Genomic DNA, 19,901 nt, shown 5'->3' on the forward strand with positions numbered 1-19,901 from the left:
ATTTGTATTGTATGAGTATTTATATTATATGAGTATTTATATTATATTAGTATTTGTATTGTATAAGTATTTATATTATATGAGTATTTATATTATATTAGTATATGTATTATATGAGTATTTATATCATATTATTATTATTGTTATTATTATAACTGTCACGTTCTGACCTTTATTTCCTTTGTTTTGTTTTTATTTAGTATGGTCAGGGCATGAGTTGGGGTGGGCAGTCTATGTTTTGTATTTCTATGTTTGGTTTCTGTTTCGGCCTAGTATGGTTCTCAATCAGAGGCAGGTGTCGTTAGTTGTCTCTGATTGAGAATCATACTTCGGTAGCCTGGGTTTCACTGTTGGTTTGTGGGTGTTTGTTTCCGTGTCTGTGTTTGTCACCACACCGGATTGTTTCGGTTTGGTTTTCATTCATGTTCACATTTATTGTTTTGTAGTTCTTAGTGTTAAGTTTGTTTTATAATAAACGATATGGACACTTACCACGCTGCGTTTTGGTCCGATCCCTGCTACACCTCCTCTTCAGATGAAGAGGAGGAAATCTGCCGTTACAGTAACAAGTGACCACAAAGCACATCCATCCAAAACAATATGTGTTTAAAGGTGAATTGTGATACATTTAGGAATTCTTGTTTTATTCTTTGGCCAAAATCACAATACCCCAGCACTGAACCATGCATGTTTGGACTATCTGGCTTGATTACAGAAAGTTAGCTATGTGAAACTAAATGAAGTCTCATGGGGACTGCTGTTTCAACACATGACATTATTGAGTTTTAGTTCAATCTGTCAGGGGGCGACAGGACTTCCCATCAAGAATAAACAAGTTTCAAGTTACAAGTTCCAAAGTTGATTCGACACATGCACCGGATACAACAGATGTAAAACAGTACAGTGAAAGTATTTCCCAACAGTGCAGTAATATCAATAATAATAATAAAAAAACACAAGAAGTAGGATATAAGTTGAAGAACCACAAGAATGCGAATATATATATATATATATATATATATATATAGACAAGTTTCAAGTTGTAATATATATATTTGCATTATCGTGGTTCTTCAACTTATATCCTACTTTTTTTCTTTTATTATTATTATTAATAATATATATACAGTCAGTGTGAGCACCTTATTCAGTGTGCAGGGGTACTGGAGTGGTTGAGGTGGGTTTAAACTTAAAGTGACTGGTAGCAGGATATACATGTTAACAGGGCTGAAAAGTGACTGGTAGCAGGATATACATGTAAACAGGGCCGAAAAGTGACTGGTAGCAGGATATACATGTAAACAGGGCTGATAATTGAGTGGTAGCAGGATATACATGTAAACAGGGCTGAAAAGTGACTGGTAGCAGGATATACATGTAAACAGGGCCGAAAAGTGACTGGTAGCAGGATATACATGTTAACAGGGCTGAAAAGTGACTGGTAGCAGGATATACATGTAAACAGGGCTGAAAAGTGACTGGTAGCAGGATATACATGTATACAGGGCTGAAAAGTGACTGGTAGCAGGATATACATGTAAACAGGGCTGAAAAGTGACTGGTAGCAGGATATACATGTATACAGGGCTGAAAAGTGACTGGTAGCAGGATATACATGTAAACAGGGCTGAAAAGTGACTGGTAGCAGGATATACATGTAAACAGGGCTGAAAAGTGACTGGTAGCAGGATATACATGTATACAGGGCTGAAAAGTGACTGGTAGCAGGATATACATGTTAACAGGGCTGAAAGTGACTGGTAGCAGGATATACATGTAAACAGGGCTGTAAAGTGACTGGTAGCAGGATATACATGTATACAGGGCTGAAAAGTGACTGGTAGCAGGATATACATGTAAACAGGGCTGGAAAGTGACTGGTAGCAGGATATACATGTAAACAGGGCTGAAAAGTGACTGGTAGCAGGATATACATGTAAACAGGGCTGGAAAGTGACTGGTAGCAGGATTTACATGTAAACAGGGCTGAAAAGTGACTGGTAGCAGGATATACATGTATACAGGGCCGAAAAGTGACTGGTAGCAGGATATACATGTAAACAGGGCTGAAAAGTGACTGGTAGCAGGATATACATGTATACAGGGCTGAAAGTGACTGGTAGCAGGATATACATGTTAACAGGGCTGAAAAGTGACTGGTAGCAGGATTTACATGTAAACAGGGCTGAAAAGTGACTGGTAGCAGGATATACATGTAAACAGGGCTGAAAAGTGACTGGTAGCAGGATATACATGTATACAGGGCTGAAAAGTGACTGGTAGCAGGATATACATGTATACAGGGCTGAAAAGTGACTGGTAGCAGGATATACATGTAAACAGGGCTGAAAAGTGACTGGTAGCAGGATATACATGTAAACAGGGCTGAAAAGTGACTGGTAGCAGGATATACATGTAAACAGGGCTGAAAAGTGACTGGTAGCAGGATATACATGTAAACAGGGCTGAAAAGTGACTGGTAGCAGGATATACATCTTAACAGGGCTGAAAAGTGACTGGTAGCAGGATATACATCTTAACAGGGCTGAAAAGTGACTGGTAGCAGGATATACATGTAAACAGGGCTGAAAAGTGACTGGTAGCAGGATATACATCTTAACAGGGCTGAAAAGTGACTGGTAACAGGATATACATGTAAACAGGGCTGAAAAGTGACTGGTACCAGGATATACATCTTAACAGGGCTGAAAAGTGACTGGTAGCAGGATATACATGTAAACAGGGCTGAAAAGTGACTGGTAGCAGGATATACATCTTAACAGGGCTGAAAAGTGACTGGTAGCAGGATATACATGTAAACAGGGCTGAAAAGTGACTGGTAGCAGGATATACATCTTAACAGGGCTGAAAAGTGACTGGTAACAGGATATACATGTAAACAGGGCTGAAAAGTGACTGGTAGCAGGATATACATGTAAACAGGGCTGAAAAGTGACTGGTAGCAGGATATACATGTAAACAGGGCTGAAAAGTGACTGGTAGCAGGATATACATGTAAACAGGGCTGAAAAGTGACTGGTAGCAGGATATACATCTTAACAGGGCTGAAAAGTGACTGGTAGCAGGATATACATCTTAACAGGGCTGAAAAGTGACTGGTAGCAGGATATACATGTAAACAGGGCTGAAAAGTGACTGGTAGCAGGATATACATCTTAACAGGGCTGAAAAGTGACTGGTAACAGGATATACATGTAAACAGGGCTGAAAAGTGACTGGTACCAGGATATACATCTTAACAGGGCTGAAAAGTGACTGGTAGCAGGATATACATGTAAACAGGGCTGAAAAGTGACTGGTAGCAGGATATACATCTTAACAGGGCTGAAAAGTGACTGGTAGCAGGATATACATGTAAACAGGGCTGAAAAGTGACTGGTAGCAGGATATACATCTTAACAGGGCTGAAAAGTGACTGGTAACAGGATATACATGTAAACAGGGCTGAAAAGTGACTGGTAGCAGGATATACATGTATACAGGGCTGAAAAGTGACTGGTAGCAGGATATACATGTAAACAGGGCTGAAAAGTGACTGGTAGCAGGATATACATCTTAACAGGGCTGAAAAGTGACTGGTAGCAGGATATACATCTTAACAGGGCTGAAAAGTGACTGGTAGCAGGATATACATGTAAACAGGGCTGAAAAGTGACTGGTAGCAGGATATACATCTTAACAGGGCTGAAAAGTGACTGGTAACAGGATATACATGTAAACAGGGCTGAAAAGTGACTGGTACCAGGATATACATCTTAACAGGGCTGAAAAGTGACTGGTAGCAGGATATACATGTAAACAGGGCTGAAAAGTGACTGGTAGCAGGATATACATCTTAACAGGGCTGAAAAGTGACTGGTAGCAGGATATACATGTAAACAGGGCTGAAAAGTGACTGGTAGCAGGATATACATCTTAACAGGGCTGAAAAGTGACTGGTAACAGGATATACATGTAAACAGGGCTGAAAAGTGACTGGTAGCAGGATATACATCTTAACAGGGCTGAAAAGTGACTGGTAGCAGGATATACATGTAAACAGGGCTGAAAAGTGACTGGTAGCAGGATATACATCTTAACAGGGCTGAAAAGTGACTGGTAGCAGGATATACATCTTAACAGGGCTGAACAGTGACTGGTAACAGGATAAATAGATAAATACTAATGTTAATGGCAATCAATAACCAATGAACAGCAGTGTAAGGGTAGTAATACATCAATAATCATTTTAGCAGCAGTGTAGGTGTGTAGTTGTTAGCCATTTAACAGTCTTATGACCAGGGGGTAGAAGCTGTTTAGGAGTCTGGGCCATGCCTTGATGCACTGGTACCATCTGCCAGACGTGAGCATGGAGAACAGCCCATGTCTCGGGTGGCTGGACTCTTATACCATTTTTGGGGATTTTCTCAGACAGATAGTGTACTTCCTGGATGGCTGGGAGTTCGCCCCCAGTGACGCGTTGGACCATCTGCACCACCCTCTGTAGGGCCTTCCGGTTGAGGGCGGTGCAGTTGCCATACCAGACGGTTCTACAACCAGTTAGAATGCTCTCGATGGTGCAGCTGTAAAAGTTCCTTGTGATCTGAGGGGCCATGCCAAATCCTTTCAGCCTCCTGAGGGAGAAGAGACTGCAGTGCCTTCTTCACAACTGTGCTGGTGTGAAGGGAGCACGTTAAGTCCTCAGTGATGTGGACAAAGAGGAACTTGAAGCTCTTGACCTTGTCCACTACAGCCCTGTTGATGTGGGTGGCGCCCATATTTCCTATAGTCCACGAAAAACTCCATGGTCTTGCTGATGTTGAGGGAGAGGTTGTTGTCCTGGCAGCGTGTCCTGAGGGTCAGTGTGGCGGAGGTGTTGTTACCTACCCTCACCCCCTGAGAGTGGCCCATCAGGAATTCCAGGAGCCAGTTGCAGAGAGAGGTGTTCAGTCCCAGGGACCCAAGTTTGGTGACGAGGGCAGTGTCATGTCTTTGGCTCTGACGGATTAAGTGATATGACATGCTATTCTATAAAATAATTTATCCGTAATTAATATTACCTGATTGAGATAAATAATATTTATAGAACTGTTATCTTCCGAATAAACTCTTAAAGACCTAGTAATATTTTACATCAATAGCAGTCAATATTAATCGTCATCTTAATTCAGTCTCAGTAAATTCTTAGTTATTTGCACGAACACTGGCAAACAAGTTGAATTAGCAATGCAAAATTGGGTTTAATTATTTATTAATAAATACCTAACTAATCACACAGAATTACACATACACATAATTAAATCATAACTTGATTACAAATTACGTCATAAAGGAAAATGTCCCTGGTGGGCGGAAGAGATATGACTGAAATTGCATCGTCTGTATATCTATTGAGGCGGTATGCAAATTGGAGTGGGTCTGTAGAGTGACTGGGATGATGGAGTTAATGTGTGCCATGACCAGCCTATCAAAAGCACTATATGATGACAAACAATGCCATTAACAATGATCAAATAGTTGCTTTGCTTTAAGCCACAAGCATCTAGTTCATGGAGTTCCACCTAAAAACACAACCACAACAACCCACATGCACACACACATACTTAAATATTAGCTAAAATAAATATAAAGAGAGGACATCAAACTATTGCTAAAGAGTAGTACCACTACCAGTGACTTTGCTGATAAATACTTTGTTGAGGGAAAATGTACATGATACGATTGTGATGTGTTGTTGTCTCACCTAGCCACACTACATGACCAAAAGTATGTGGACAGTTGCTCGAAGAACATCTCATTCTAAAATCATGGACATTAATATGGAGTTGGTCCCCCCTTTGCTGCTATAACAGACTCCATTCTTCTGGGAAGGCTTTTCACTAGACGTTGGAACATTGATGTAGGGACTTGCTTCCATTCAGCCACAAGAGTATTAGTGAGGTCAGGCACTGATGTTGGGTGATTATGCCTGGCTCACAGTCGGCGTTCTAATTCCTCCCAACTGTTCGATGGGGTTGAGCTCAGGGCTCTGTGCAGGTCAGTCAAGTTCTTCCACACCGATCTCGACAAACCATTTCTGCATGGACCTCACTTTGTGCGGGATCATGAGTGGCGCAGAGGTCTGAGGCACTGCATCGCAGTGCTAGAGGATTCACTACAGGTCCGGGTTTGATCCCGGGTCGTATCACAACTGGCCGTGATCTGGAGTCCCATAGGGCGGCACACAGTTGGCCCAGAGTCGTCCGGGCTAGGGGAGTGTTTGGCTGGGGTAGACCGTCATTGTAAATAAGAATTTGTTCTTAACTGACTTGCCTAGTTAAATAAAGGTTAAATAAATAAATACAAAAATTGTGCACAGGGGCAGTGTCATGCGGAAACAGGAAAGGGCCTGCCCTAAACTGTTGCCACAAAGTTGGAAGTCTAGAATGTCATTATATGCTGTAGCGTTAAGATTTCCTTTCACTGGAACTAAGGGGCCAAGCCCAAACCATAAAAACAGCCCAGACAATTTTTCCTCCACCAAACTTTACAATTGGCACGATGCATTGGGGCAGGTAGCATTTTCCTGGTATCCAAACCCAGATTCGTCCGTCGGACTCCCAGATGGTGAAGCGTGATTCATCACTCCAGAAAACGCGTTTCCACTGGTTGTGTGCGGCTGCTTGGCCATGGAAACCCATTTCATGAAGCTCCCGACGAAGTTGTGCTGAAATTGCAGTTTGGAACTCGGTAGTGTGTTGCAACCAAGGACAGACTATTTTTACGTGTTACATGCTTCAGCACTTGGCAGTCCCGTTCTGTGAGCTTGTGTGGCCTACCACTTCGCGGCTGAGCTGTTGTTGCTCCTAGACATTTCCACTTCACAGTAACAACACTTACAATTGACCGTGGCAGCTCTAGCAGGGCAGAAATTTGATGAACTGACTTATTGGAAAGGTGGCATCCTATGACGGTGCCACGTTGAAAGACACTGAGCTCCTCAGTACGGCCATTCTACTGCCAATGTTTGTCTATGGAGATTGCATGGCGTTGTGCTCGATTTTATACACTTGTCTGCAACGGGTGTGGCTGAAATAGCCAAATCCACCAATTTGAATGGATGTCCACATACTTTTGTATATATAGTGTATCTTAAGATGAATAAGAGCGTCTGCTAAATAACAAAATTGTCAATGTAAAACGTGAGTAAATATAAAGAAAACAGAGAAGCAGTAAGTAAGAACAATCTTTTATTTGTGTTTTCGGGAAAGTTCGACGACATCCCCATTGCCAGCACTGAGTGGGCTGGAACAGTGGACACCACCGGTGCAGATGGGTCGTTGTAGCTCAATAAAAGTCACTATAAGAGTTATCATCATCCACGTCAGGGAGATCAGGAACAACATCCAGTTGGGAGAGCATACATACAGTCACTGAGGTGAAAATAGGCTGCAGAAAACCAAGAGGAAAACTGTGGCTAGCGTGCATAGTCCATACACAACTAGAGAACTGAACAGACGTGTACAGTCAGAAGTGCATGGGATTCTACCGCTGTCGTTCTCCAGGTATGAGATGAGCCAGCGAGATTGTGGAATCCATGATCAACAGAGAAACCAAGATGGCCGTCTTCCTCTGGGAACTGTGTTTCAGAGAAGTCCGGATAGAAACTGTCCGTAGGGGTTATGAACAAACCAGCGGCCCTCGAGGGACCAAAACAGGATGTACATGGTGCAGGGCAGGAAGTGACATAAAAACCGGGATGCATTTCTGAATAGTCTCTCTGTGAGGATAGTTTGAGATCAAAGATGCTTCAACACGAAACAAATAATGTTCATCCAAAGAAATAAAATCATTCAATTATATATAACAGCAACAATAAAGGGGAGTAACAATCATCATAATAGTAATGGTAGTTATTTATAACATGGTCGTTGAGGAAAAGAAGCACTATCACTGGGTTGACTGGGCCCTTTCTCTCCCCTGGGTTTAGTGAGTCGGTAGTGAAACATGACACTATGTGGATACTAAGACGATGCTCAACAACACAGAAATGCCGGAAAACTGACAGAAAGTATCAACAACCTTAATAAATCAACATTTAAAATTTTGGCTTTTTTATTAGTCCCAGAAATCTGAGAATTTAACACCATTCCGATCGATGGGGAGAGTAATAATAGCATAATCTCGAATGATAACCTATTCCCTGGGTATATGGGAGAATAGGGTCACATTTGATTTGACACCCTACCACAAACCCCATCTCCTGGAATACATTTGCATATACGCAATCATACACGCATCTCATCTCTGCAACATTCACATTTAGCATATACCTATGTAAAATACACAAACTGGTATATTCCATATAGACAATATTTATCTTCTACCAATAATAAGAATGCTATCTAAAATCATTAATATAGTACAATAACACAAGTGTGCTTTTTCCTGGGTAGTTGGTGGACTATTTAGGAGGGTGTGAAGACATTGTGGTATTATGTATACAATCTAGAACCACAGAGACCGGTTGTTAGGATTGGTTAAAGGAAAAAGTAGCCTTTTCGTGATTGGTTGTAAGCGACATTAACCGTGTTGGGATTGGATCAATTCGATATAAAAAACATAGGAAGGAAGAAAACATCACAATGCAGAGAGAAGATCAAAACGGTCCACTGTAACCAGAACAACTAAAAGATCCTACCAACCCAGCTTGGGCAAGATATTCTATATCAGTTAGAACTTACAGCAATCTAAAAGGACAAAAAGTGACAGAAAGAGAGCGAGAGAGAGAGATGGCCAAGGGCTCAGCAATATGAGTTCATAGTATACATAATAAAAACTAACAGTCACCCCATCCATTAGCTGTAGTGTGATTGAATGCCCTGCTAGTCTTGGGGTCACATAATACAATTCTCTATATGACAGAGGAGATAGTGCAGCTATAATCAAATGTAAGAGCTGTTGCACCAAAGCCCAGACATCTAGACAACTACTAAACAGTCCAAACTGTTAAAGGTTGCAAAGGTTGTAACAATATGAAGGACTTGTTATTTACAAACACTGGACAAGTGCTGAAGATTGTGCTGGGTTAATAGTGTTTCTCCCATTTCTCTCTCTCTCTCTTTCACTTTCCTACCATTTCAGCCCAAACCCCATCAGTTAGAAACACAACAAAGAAAACAAATTAAGTGCTTGAGTAAAATCCACAAAGAAATGTTGAACTGTACAATTTTAAAATCATTTTGCTCTCTATTTTACAGTTTAAAATGGCCACCTTACCTCCTAGTCCCTGACTCTGAATCCTGTCTAAAAATCCCTGTCTAAGACCTCTAAAATAGCATCTCCTTTATCAATTTACTTTAAAAAGATATTTTGTCATAGCCCTCAATTTCTCTATATCTTACATCTTTCCCATTCATATAGAAAATATACAAAAATGATTTCCAAAATTTGCTCCCTCTCTAGTCTTAATATAAAAATATACAATTCTCCGATATCAAAATCCTCAGTCACGTCTTCTCTTCTTTCGTCTAAAGGGGCAACAGTCCTCCAGGTTATGTAATCTCTCTGTCCCTAACCTTTAACCCTGTCCACTCTTACATCATCAAAACGTGACACCTGAGCTTCTTTATATCACCCTTCTCATCGTCTCATACATTCATCATCATCATCATCGTTATCATCATCATGTCACCCCATTCCACCCATCAGTTTCTTCTCTTTCTCCTCCTCTTCTTCACTGGTCTCCATGGCGATTCTCATATTTGTTGAGAATGTTGCGGCAGCGACCAAGCTCCTTCCTCATGTCAGCCACTTCCTGTCTGAGTGCCTGGTTCTCTCTCTCCAGGAAGGCGGCGCGGACCGAGATCTGGTTTTCCTTCAAGCGACGCGCGTCACGGGAACGCTTGGCTGCCTCGTTGTTCTTACACCGCCGGGACCAGTACTTATCATCCTGAAAGAGGGAGACACCGTTAGATACAGACCTACTGACATTACCTTGTGGAGAATGATATGACCCTGGACCAGAGGTTAGGGACAACTTCTACCAACTCTTAATACTTCTACCTACTCTCTGACTACCAACCTTGAGGTCTGCTGGCACCAGCATCTTGCGGGCCTTCTTGATCATGGGCTGTGGTTTGAGTTCGTCCTCGCTGAAGCGGTGTCTGCGGGGGTCGAAGGCGTCCTGGCCGGGCACACTGGACAGAGCCACGTCGGCCGCGTCGGGTTCAAAGCCACCCATCACATCTGGACCGTTGGATGTGGGTGTCATGAGAGGAGTGCAGGACGAAGAGGAGACGGAGGAACCGGGCGAGCCGCAGTCGTCATTCATGCTCGATTGACTGCCTCCTGAAAGAGAGAGAATCGGTTATTTTCTTATTAAACCTTTATATGAACCAGGATATTCCATGTAGATACATTATGACTCACTGACCTCTCAGGTCCATCAGAGAGCAATAAAACACAGCATGTATCTACAAGTCAAAATCTGTCAAATAAAAGAGCTGTAGAGCTGATAGGCTGCAGTTACAAACCATGTCCACCAGGTGGTGGGAGGGAGCTACTTTCTGCTCTGAGAAACTAATAAACAGGAACGTTTTTCTCCCTGCATTCAAGTGTGAATTCTACAGACCAACCTCTTTCCAAGTATCGTGAGCATGAGTTTCACTTCAATATGAATCAATTATCATGGAGAAATTGAACTCAAATGGGATCTTTACATATGCAGGAGCACTATTCTCAAGTTTTCTTGTGTATAAACATTCAATATCACCCTTTTAGTCAGAGTATATATTTCAATCCTGGTTTAATATTATTATCAACATGCCCAGACTCCTATAAGGCTGGTTTTAACAGTTTTCCTGAAATGTTTCTAAAACTGTTATACAACTGTCACCCCACCTGTCACCCCACCCCTTGAAATCAGTTCTATAAAGCTCACTCACCCCTTTTAGGGCCTAATGCACTAAACACCTTGACATTCCTATCATAAAGACTCCAAACAGCCTTTTCCTCTTCCTATTCCTCCTTTACGAGAACACAATCAGAACACAGCCTACACTACACCCACCTCGAGTTAAGTCAATTGTCAGGTGTCTAAATGAAAACTCAAATCAGATCATTATAAATACGTTCTCCTGTCTTGCCTCATAATTTGTGTTACACTGTAACGACTATGTAGCAAACACATCATCCAACCCGCAATATCGATTTTGGCTTCATCAATGCTTCTTTTACATGAATATCCGATTTGTCTTGTAAATGTGAAAGTGTCGTATTTAACTCATGTCTAAACTGTCTAAAGTGTATTATTGTGACATGTGACATTGGAATACAACTGAAATGCAGCTAAAAAACAACCAGTTTATGAAGGGTTAAATACAATGGCTACTGACATTCCCCATCTACTGTACAGCACCACATCTTAATCATTACTATCTCTGTAAATCTCTCTCTTCTGCATTCAAACATTCCATTTGAACTTCAGTATCAGCAGGCAATGGGAACCTCTTCCTCCCCCCTCGCTCCCTCGCTCTCCCTCCCACCCTCGTGCCTCTCCGCTCCTCCCAGTCCTCCGCTTGGCCCTCCTCTCGTTCTCTTGCTCCAGTGCTCACAGCCTCTGCACGTGAAGGGACGCTGCACGTGCACATTGCTGTAGCGTGTGAGGTGAGGAGAGATTTAAAGACACGCGATCACAAACACTCACTACACACACCTACTTCCTCTCCTTATCTCTGTCTCGATCTCCCTATGTACAGTAAGACCGTAGTGTTCAGTAAATGGCTGTTTGAACCTGAATTGAACATAAACCAACCAAACCAAACCCCTTTGTCAGTGCTGTGAGATGCATTTGTTAAATGTCTCCTCTGTTTCTTTCTCTCAGGCAGCCTAAATGTTAAACCTAGCTCAGTGTGAAGGGTAGTTTGTAGCCTACAGGAAATTCCTGTCGTTGCTTTCTCAACCCCTCCTTGTTGTTCCCTCTCTGTCAAGTTAACTCAACGTTAAGGGATTCCATTTGGCTTCACAGAAAATGATGCTTGGTCACCATAGGAGAGGAGTTCAATATGAGTACTGAGGACAACTTAAAGAGCTGAATCACACAGAGACGTTGTGCAGACTTTACTACAGCCTTCTCTCTAAGGACATAACCATCCTGTATTGATACAGGGTCACCATGGTAACTGCCATGTCACTGATCCTCCATTTTAGTCCTTCATCTAGTTGCCACTTCACGAGGCCAAAACAACATGGCACCATAATCATTGCTTCATTTGGCCAAACTGGACCACTGAATACATTGTCGATACCATGTAAACTACGATACATTCACCAACCACCCACCACCCCTACAATCCCTTTCCATAGAATCACCATAAACCATCTCAGTCTCCACCCCTCTCCCCATGTTCCTACTGAAGATGTGTACAATAAACAGATGTACACTGTTCCGTATTGTATCCATGGGATAAAATCATCATAGAAATCCCTGTATGTTGCCCTCCCCTCCTCCTACACCCGGTTCGGGTTACTCACCATAGTCAAGTCCTCCCTGCATGTTGGACTGGGCCACCTCCAGGCCGATGAGCGACGGGGAAGATGAGGATGAGGAGGAGGAGGCTGAAGAGCAGGGTGGGGGCGATGAGGGGGGGCACTGGGAACTCTGATTGGGCACCGCCGACTGGGAACTCTGGGATGGGATCTGGGCTGTACTGGAACTGTTCTGGCCGTGGACTCCGCCCATGCCGTTCTCTGTGAGGAATTCCTCCAGGTCCATGTACTGCAGCTGGAAGAGGCCTCCTTCCACTGGCAGGGTCCTCTCCCACAGGAGGGGTCCCAGGAACGCAGACTGGTTAAATCCTCCAGCTCCTCCTCCGCTGACGTTACTGTTGCTGCTGCTGCTCACCCCGCTGCTGCCGCTACGCATGTTGCAGCCGCCGTTCCCGCCACCCAAGGAGTCCTCATCCATGTCTGTGATGGTTCTGTCTTTGTCTGGGATGGTGGGAGAGAGACAAAATGGAGGTTATTGGTTAGTAAACGATGGACAGGGGTTGGAACTCTCAAGAGTTGTAGTTGTCACATCAAATGTTTGACCCTTGGTGCTGTCAGAGGTGATTTTGGGATTATAAAAAAAATAAAAAATAAAAAAGTGTCATGGTGTCCCACTAGATACACTCCCTCAAGTCTGGTTCCTCACAAGGTTTCTTCCATCTACATACACTCTTTACTTTTTAGTTTTGGGGGGGAATTTATTAGGGTCATATGACAGGATGTGTCCAAAGCTGTAGGCGTTCTTGTAAACCTATTTAATTTAATTCAATGAGACAAGAGGGTGCTATGGCCCAAGCCTCATAACTGTTGAGGTCCAGGGGCACAATGATCCTATAGATGTGTCAACTCTACAGATACTGAGAGATAGATGATATCTGTGGAATGGTGTGACCATTGGATGCATCAGCTGCACTGCTATGTGTACAAACACCACTGAATGCTTCAGTCAGACCGTAACAGATGGTCATACAAGAAACTGCACAAGAATCCAAATCAGAATGCTGGATGAAAAGCAATATGGTTTTTACGACATGTCTGCATGTCTACGTCTATATTTGGTGAGACAAATGAATTTGGTAATATAGGCATCCATCCATACCACAGGCCTCGCTGGTACTGTTTAGCATGTCAGATATTATACCAAAAGATGTCGTCTTAATCTGCATGCTAATCTAAAACTATGCCAGGGGATTGGAGGGGCGGAGATTATAATCCATATGAGAACATCATGCTCAGCTCACCGCAGAGTGCAACATGGGATGGCACCATCATTCTATTGGACATTTGGGGGTCATAATTGGTCAGTGAGTGACCTTTGTGTTTGGATAAAAGTGTTTTAGCATTTGTGGCACAAATCCTATTCAAGTCATGGGACCGATATTAGCATGTCCAAATCATCCAAAAGTATCTCAAGTTGACTGTGAAGCTCAACAAAGTCACTTATAGATGATTTGAACATGATTACTATCCCATAATTTCCTTTCTGGTTTACTGCTCTATACTATAGGAGTGATTGGATTCTATTAACATTTTCCAAAGAGCATTTGATCCTACACTCTTAGAAACAAGGGTTCCAAAAGGGTTATTTGGCTGTCCCCGTAGGAGAACCCGTTTTGGTTGCAAGTAGAACCATTTTGGGTTCCATGCAGAACCCTCTACATTGAACCCAAAGGGGTTCTACCTGGAACTAAAAATAGTTATTCAAAGGGTTCTCCTATGGGGACAGCCGAAGTACCCTTAAGTTCTGTTCTGAGACAAAGTTTCCTATTGTGGTCCTGACCTCTACTGTAAGAAGTGAAAATACAAACTGACCATGAATCAGTTCTAAAGGACAACTTCCACCACCATGTATATCCTATGGTGTGTGTTGGTTGCAGAATGTCAATCATGAATCATCCTTCAGAGCTGAGCTCTGTACTGAAGAACCACACCAGTATACCTTATCTGTTTTGTTTCCAAACAACAAGTCCGACAGTGGTGCATGTGTCATGCCATGTGCGTGTGACAATGGCAGGGCCAGATATTAAGTTATGCTGGTGAGCACAGCTGTCTTCACTGTACTGTACTCAATTGAGTCAGGCAGACAATAGAGACTGGTAGATATGATTTCATTGAATGTCAGTTACAAAATATGCTAAATAACAGAAATAGGATTGCACCCTGATGAAGACAGCTTGGCTGTCGAAACGTTGGTAAATATTTTTTTTTGCATCTGAGCTGGTAGAGTGTGCGGCTGTCCTTTATTTTTAAATAACAGAAATACAACATTGGCATGCAGTGTCTGTTGTAAGTGCAGCAAACAGCAACATTGTTGCACTGTAGAACCTTCAGTGGTAACAGCATGATAACAATGTAAATCAAAGTTCTCACCTTTAACGTCGCAGCACTCTTTGAGAATTGCACGGTCTCCCTTCATCGGATGCTGCAGGAGGGATTTCAAACTAGCCATGGAGTTGAGGTGTCCACCGCTGATGGAGCCACCAGACTGGTTGCAATTCCCGAACTGCGGGCTAGCGCCGGCTGGGAGATCCGGGGTCAGGAGCTGGGTGAGCTGCCTGGACATAGTTGACCGGACCTGGTTGTTGATTAGGATCCTGGGGCGCAGGCGGAGTCGAAAGGACTGGCAGAACTATCACCGCTATCCAATTAAGGAGAATATTGAATTAACATTTATTATAGTTAGAATTGGGTACAAACCAGGTGCAATGAATAGTCTATTTTAAATGACATTACAAACTTGTTGAAGTAATATAAAACGCATATGTGAGTGCATATCTCGACAAGATATGAGAACATTAAAGTTTGACTCCCAGGCTCAGTATACCAGAGTGTAGCCTAATAATAACAAGCAATAGTTGCAAAACGTGTCTCTTTGATTTGTTTAGAACGTCAATAAACATGTTCTTACCTTTCCCTCTATTTAGGCTATGGAGTGTTCTTATATCCACTGTTGTATCATTATAATAGACAGTATTCCAGTAGATATGGTCAACACTATATTATTTTAAATCCCCGGTGCAGATCAAGATGTTATTCTCCAATAGAGACCAGTTGTAAACGTCAAACTAATGACTGGTGCCCATGGTCAATTCAAAGGTGGACAAAATCAAATCCGAGCTGGAGATCAATAAATTGTTTTCGAAAAATATCCTGAGTTGATCAACACCCCAAAAAATTACGATTCAAATATGATCAAAATGAAACTCGAAGCAAGGAAAAATAATGTCCTACTCCACAATGCCAAATGAACAAATAATGAAGAGCGAAAAGCGGAGAAGGCTCTGGGTACGCGCGCTATTTTGTCGGGTGACAAGCCGTATTACTTTTTTCTTGAAGCTTTCCTGTCGCTCTATCGTTCTTTCGGGAGGGGGGGTCTTCTTTTCCCCCGCGTACTTTGTGTAGCCAACGTACTGAAGCACGGGCTTGGATTTGGGCTGCGCGACGGCTGTCCTCTCAGCTGGAACGAACACGGGCAGTTCACGTGACGTCACAACTCATAGGGCAAGGCGCGAGAGAAGGCATGATTGGCTTATTTGTTCAATATGCATGACAAACATACAACCCCCCTCGTGCCACACCTCGAGGGGGCACGCCAAGCACTTGTTGTTTGTATGCTCATGGACAGACGGCCGAAAACAAATGGACAGTTAGCAATCATGACTTTGAATTAACGTCTTTAAATGACACTAGCAACTGAGGGGACCTTGATACATATCCTCTATAGAACGTTCATCTAGGCATACAGATCATTGCCCAAATAGAATGCCAATGTGATTATTTCATTATAATGGCAAAGGGCCCTGCACCATTCTATGAGCAAGCAACTGAGTGTAGACTACAGTTTTCCCAGTCCGTTTGTAATCCAGAGAAAACGTGAGTGGCTGCCGGGTTTTCAGGCGAAAGGAACACAGCAGCACGTTGTTTCCTAAAAGCAGAATAGCTGTTATAGCGCACATGGCCCAGTCACGAGGAGGTGCAACCCTTATGCATGTTGCTCTAGTTTCGATTGGTTGGAGAAAATAATGTCTCCTCCCCTAGTGAGCGCTTATTGGAAAGAACTAGGCCACCCGCCCCGCCCTACGGATTCCCCCCATGCTACGGCCGCGTGAGACCGATTCAAAGCAGAACAGCGCGAGGTGTCTGCAGTACTGTATTTTAACCCACAGTCAAAGAGCCACAGGAAATGGTTTCCTTTTTTTAACTGCTAGTCGGACATTGGAAAAACAATATTTAGACAGATCCCAGGAACAATATACATCCTTCTGAGGATATTACTGTGTGTACCAGTCACTTGTTTTCTTTACAAACAGGCATATGCCAACAACATGAGTATAATTAATGGGGAAACAATTGATACACTGATTGATGATAAACTATCATACATGTGTGTTTACTGCCAAATGAACCTTGCATGCCTTTATGCCTGACCTATTCATGATAATTCATCTGTTAGAACAATTTGAGACGGTTTGAGAGAGCATAGAACAGACCTACAGAAGAGGTCGTTAGAATATAGAAAAGACTGACAATGACCTTAAATTACATTCACATGGTCTAAAAATGTTTTTCTATTTTAAATCATAATCAATTTTGCTTTAAGCTATAGTAGGCTATATATTTTGTCTGTATACTAGTTATTGTGGCAGCACCATCTCACCAGGTTAAATGTACTTAGCGAACAAAGGTGACTCTGATTTGATAGGTAGGCTATAATATACTTCTTCGGCTGTAGGCCTACATGACATGTGGAGAATGCACTAACACACGAACAGACCATGGTATCTAGAAATTAAAATGATAGTTAGCATTTCATGTTTCTTTTTGTATTTAGAAATTAATTATTGATCTTTAGTAGTATTTGGTGTTGAAACAGAGGGAATAAGCATAATGAAGCTAAATGTGCATATCCCTCTATAGCAGTTAGTGTGACAGTGCTGCTGCCACCTAAAAAATACTTACGTCAAACCAGAACAACAGACCACAGCTGTCATACTTCATTAAGGTGAACTCTAATACTGTAGTCTACATTACAATAGCCTATATTCACACAAACTAACAGAACTAGGTCAGTAGGGCAGCCATAACTGCCTTGCAATTCTGTATGTATGCATTTATGTTGATATTCTATCTGTGTCGTACACAAAAATATTTATCTCACACTCGCATGCAAGCATGAGTCTGCAAACACACACACACACACACACACACACACACACACACACACACACACACACACACACACACACACACACACACACACACACACACACACACACACACACACACATTTGTACACACTCGGGTCAGACGTGTGCACTCACTGACACACACAGCTCAGACATGGACACTGCACGTTTCCGACTCTTGAATCCACCCCCTATTGGTATAAAATCCATGTGACTGCCACACTCTAAAACACAGGGGCCAGAGTACAGTGAGCAGAAATGAGTTGCCTAATGCCATCTAGTGGATTTAACATAATACTGTAGGCTGTAGATGTCCATTATTTATTTATTTTGGGTGGTTGTGAGTTGTGACCATTTCAAATTGGGGTCATGGAAAGCAAAGCAACAAAAAAAAGCTTTTCTGGTCGAATATACAACATTAATTGGATTGACCTGCCAACAAGTTGGATAACCATAGTGGTGTTGGATAACCATAGTTGTACTGGATAACCATAGTGGTGTTGGATAACCATAGTGGTGTTGGATAACCATAGTGGTGTTGGATAACCATAGTGGTGCTGGATAACCATAGTGGTGTTGGATAACCATAGTTGTGCTGGATAACCATAGTTGTGTTGGATAACGATAGTTGTGTTGGATAACCACAGTGGTGTTGGATAACCATAGTTGTGTTGGATAACCATAGTGGTGTTGGATAACCATAGTTGTACTGGATAACCATAGTGGTGTTGGATAACCATAGTTGTGTTGGATAACCATAGTTGTGCTGGATAACCATAGTTGTGCTGGATAACCATAGTTGTGTTGGATAACCATAGTTGTGCTGGATAACCATAGTGGTGTTGGATAACCATCGTGGTGTTGGATAACCATAGTGGTGTTGGATAACCATAGTGGTGTTGGATAACCATCGTGGTGTTGGATAACCATAGTGGTGTTGGATAACCATAGTTGTGCTGGATAACTATAGTTGTGTTGGATAACCATAGTGGTGTTGGATAACCATAGTGGTGTTGGATAACCATAGTGGTGTTGGATAACTATAGTTGTGTTGGATAACCATAGTGGTGCTGGATAACCATAGTTGTGTTGGATAACCATAGTGGTGTTGGATAACCATAGTGGTGTTGGATAACCATAGTTGTGTTGGATAACCATAGTGGTGTTGAATAACCATAGTGGTGTTGGATAACCATAGTGGTGTTGGATTTCCATAGTGGTGTTGGATAACCATAGTGGTGTTGAATAACCATAGTGGTGTTGGATAACCATAGTGGTGTTAGATAACCATAGTGGTGCTGGATAACCATAGTTGTGTTGGATAACTATAGTTGTGTTGGATAACCATAGTGGTGTTGGATAACCATAGTGGTGTTGAATAACCATAGTGGTGTTGGATAACCATAGTGGTGCTGGATAACCATAGTTGTGTTGGATAACCATAGTGGTGTTGAATAACCATAGTGGTGTTGAATAACCATAGTGGTGTTGGATAACCATAGTGGTGTTGGATAACCATAGTGGTGTTGAATAACCATAGTGGTGTTGGATAACCATAGTGGTGTTGAATAACCATAGTGGTGTTGGATAACCATAGTGGTGTTGGATAACCATAGTGGTGTTGGATAACCATAGTGGTGTTGAATAACCATAGTGGTGTTGGATAACCATAGTGGTGTTAGATAACCATAGTGGTGCTGGATAACCATAGTTGTGTTGGATAACTATAGTTGTGTTGGATAACCATAGTGGTGTTGGATAACCATAGTGGTGTTGGATAACCATAGTGGTGTTGGATAACCATAGTGGTGTTGGATAACCATAGTGGTGCTGGATAACCATAGTGGTGTTGAATAACCATAGTTGTGTTGGATAACTATAGTTGTGTTGGATAACCATAGTTGTGCTGGATAACTATAGTTGTGTTGGATAACCATAGTGGTGTTGGATAACCATAGTGGTGTTGGATAACCATAGTGGTGTTGGATAACCATAGTGGTGTTGGATAACCATAGTTGTGCTGGATAACCATCGTTGTGTTGGATAACCATAGTGGTGTTGGATAACCATAGTGGTGTTGGATAACCATAGTTGTGCTGGATAACCATCGTTGTGTTGGATAACCATAGTGGTGTTGGATAACCATAGTTGTGCTGGATAACCATCGTTGTGTTGGATAACCATAGT

At 42.2% G+C, this 19,901-nt stretch overlaps 1 protein-coding gene across 2 annotated transcripts; it reads right to left on the minus strand.

Annotated features, from left to right (window-relative positions):
- Nucleotides 1-7,216: 7,216 nt before the first annotated feature.
- On the minus strand, nucleotides 7,217-16,439 carry LOC118379911 (hepatic leukemia factor-like). 2 transcript variants are annotated; one of them, XM_052490124.1, is made up of 5 exons: nucleotides 15,437-16,439; nucleotides 14,899-15,166; nucleotides 12,514-12,969; nucleotides 10,049-10,329; nucleotides 7,217-9,931 (listed from the first exon to the last, which is right to left on the minus strand). In XM_052490124.1, the coding sequence occupies exons 2-5, from the start codon at nucleotides 15,089-15,091 to the stop codon at nucleotides 9,716-9,718; spliced, it is 1,146 nt and encodes a 381-aa protein (XP_052346084.1). In that variant the 5' UTR covers nucleotides 15,092-15,166; nucleotides 15,437-16,439; the 3' UTR covers nucleotides 7,217-9,715. The 2 variants fall into 2 exon arrangements, with proteins under 2 accessions (XP_052346084.1, XP_052346085.1); XM_052490125.1 differs by having other exon boundaries at nucleotides 10,064-10,329; nucleotides 15,437-16,423.
- Nucleotides 16,440-19,901: the final 3,462 nt, after the last annotated feature.

The sequence above is a fragment of the Oncorhynchus keta genome, chromosome 31 (assembly GCF_023373465.1).
Source record: "Oncorhynchus keta strain PuntledgeMale-10-30-2019 chromosome 31, Oket_V2, whole genome shotgun sequence".
NCBI classification, from domain to species: Eukaryota; Metazoa; Chordata; class Actinopteri; order Salmoniformes; family Salmonidae; genus Oncorhynchus; species Oncorhynchus keta.

What these genes read in the sequence shown, in the direction of transcription:
- LOC118379911 (XM_052490124.1), bottom strand. Translation starts at nt 15,091, where the DNA reads ATGTCCAGGCAGCTCACCCAGCTCCTGACCCCGGATCTCCCAGCCGGC. An exon ending in GCAGGGAGGACTTGACTATG is followed by an intron (nt 10,330 to 12,513) that starts GTGAGTAACCCG and finishes TCTCTCTTTCAG; the next exon opens with GAGGCAGTCAATCGAGCATG. An exon ending in TCAAGGTTGGTAGTCAGAGA is followed by an intron (nt 9,932 to 10,048) that starts GTAGGTAGAAGT and finishes TCCCTCTTTCAG; the next exon opens with GATGATAAGTACTGGTCCCG.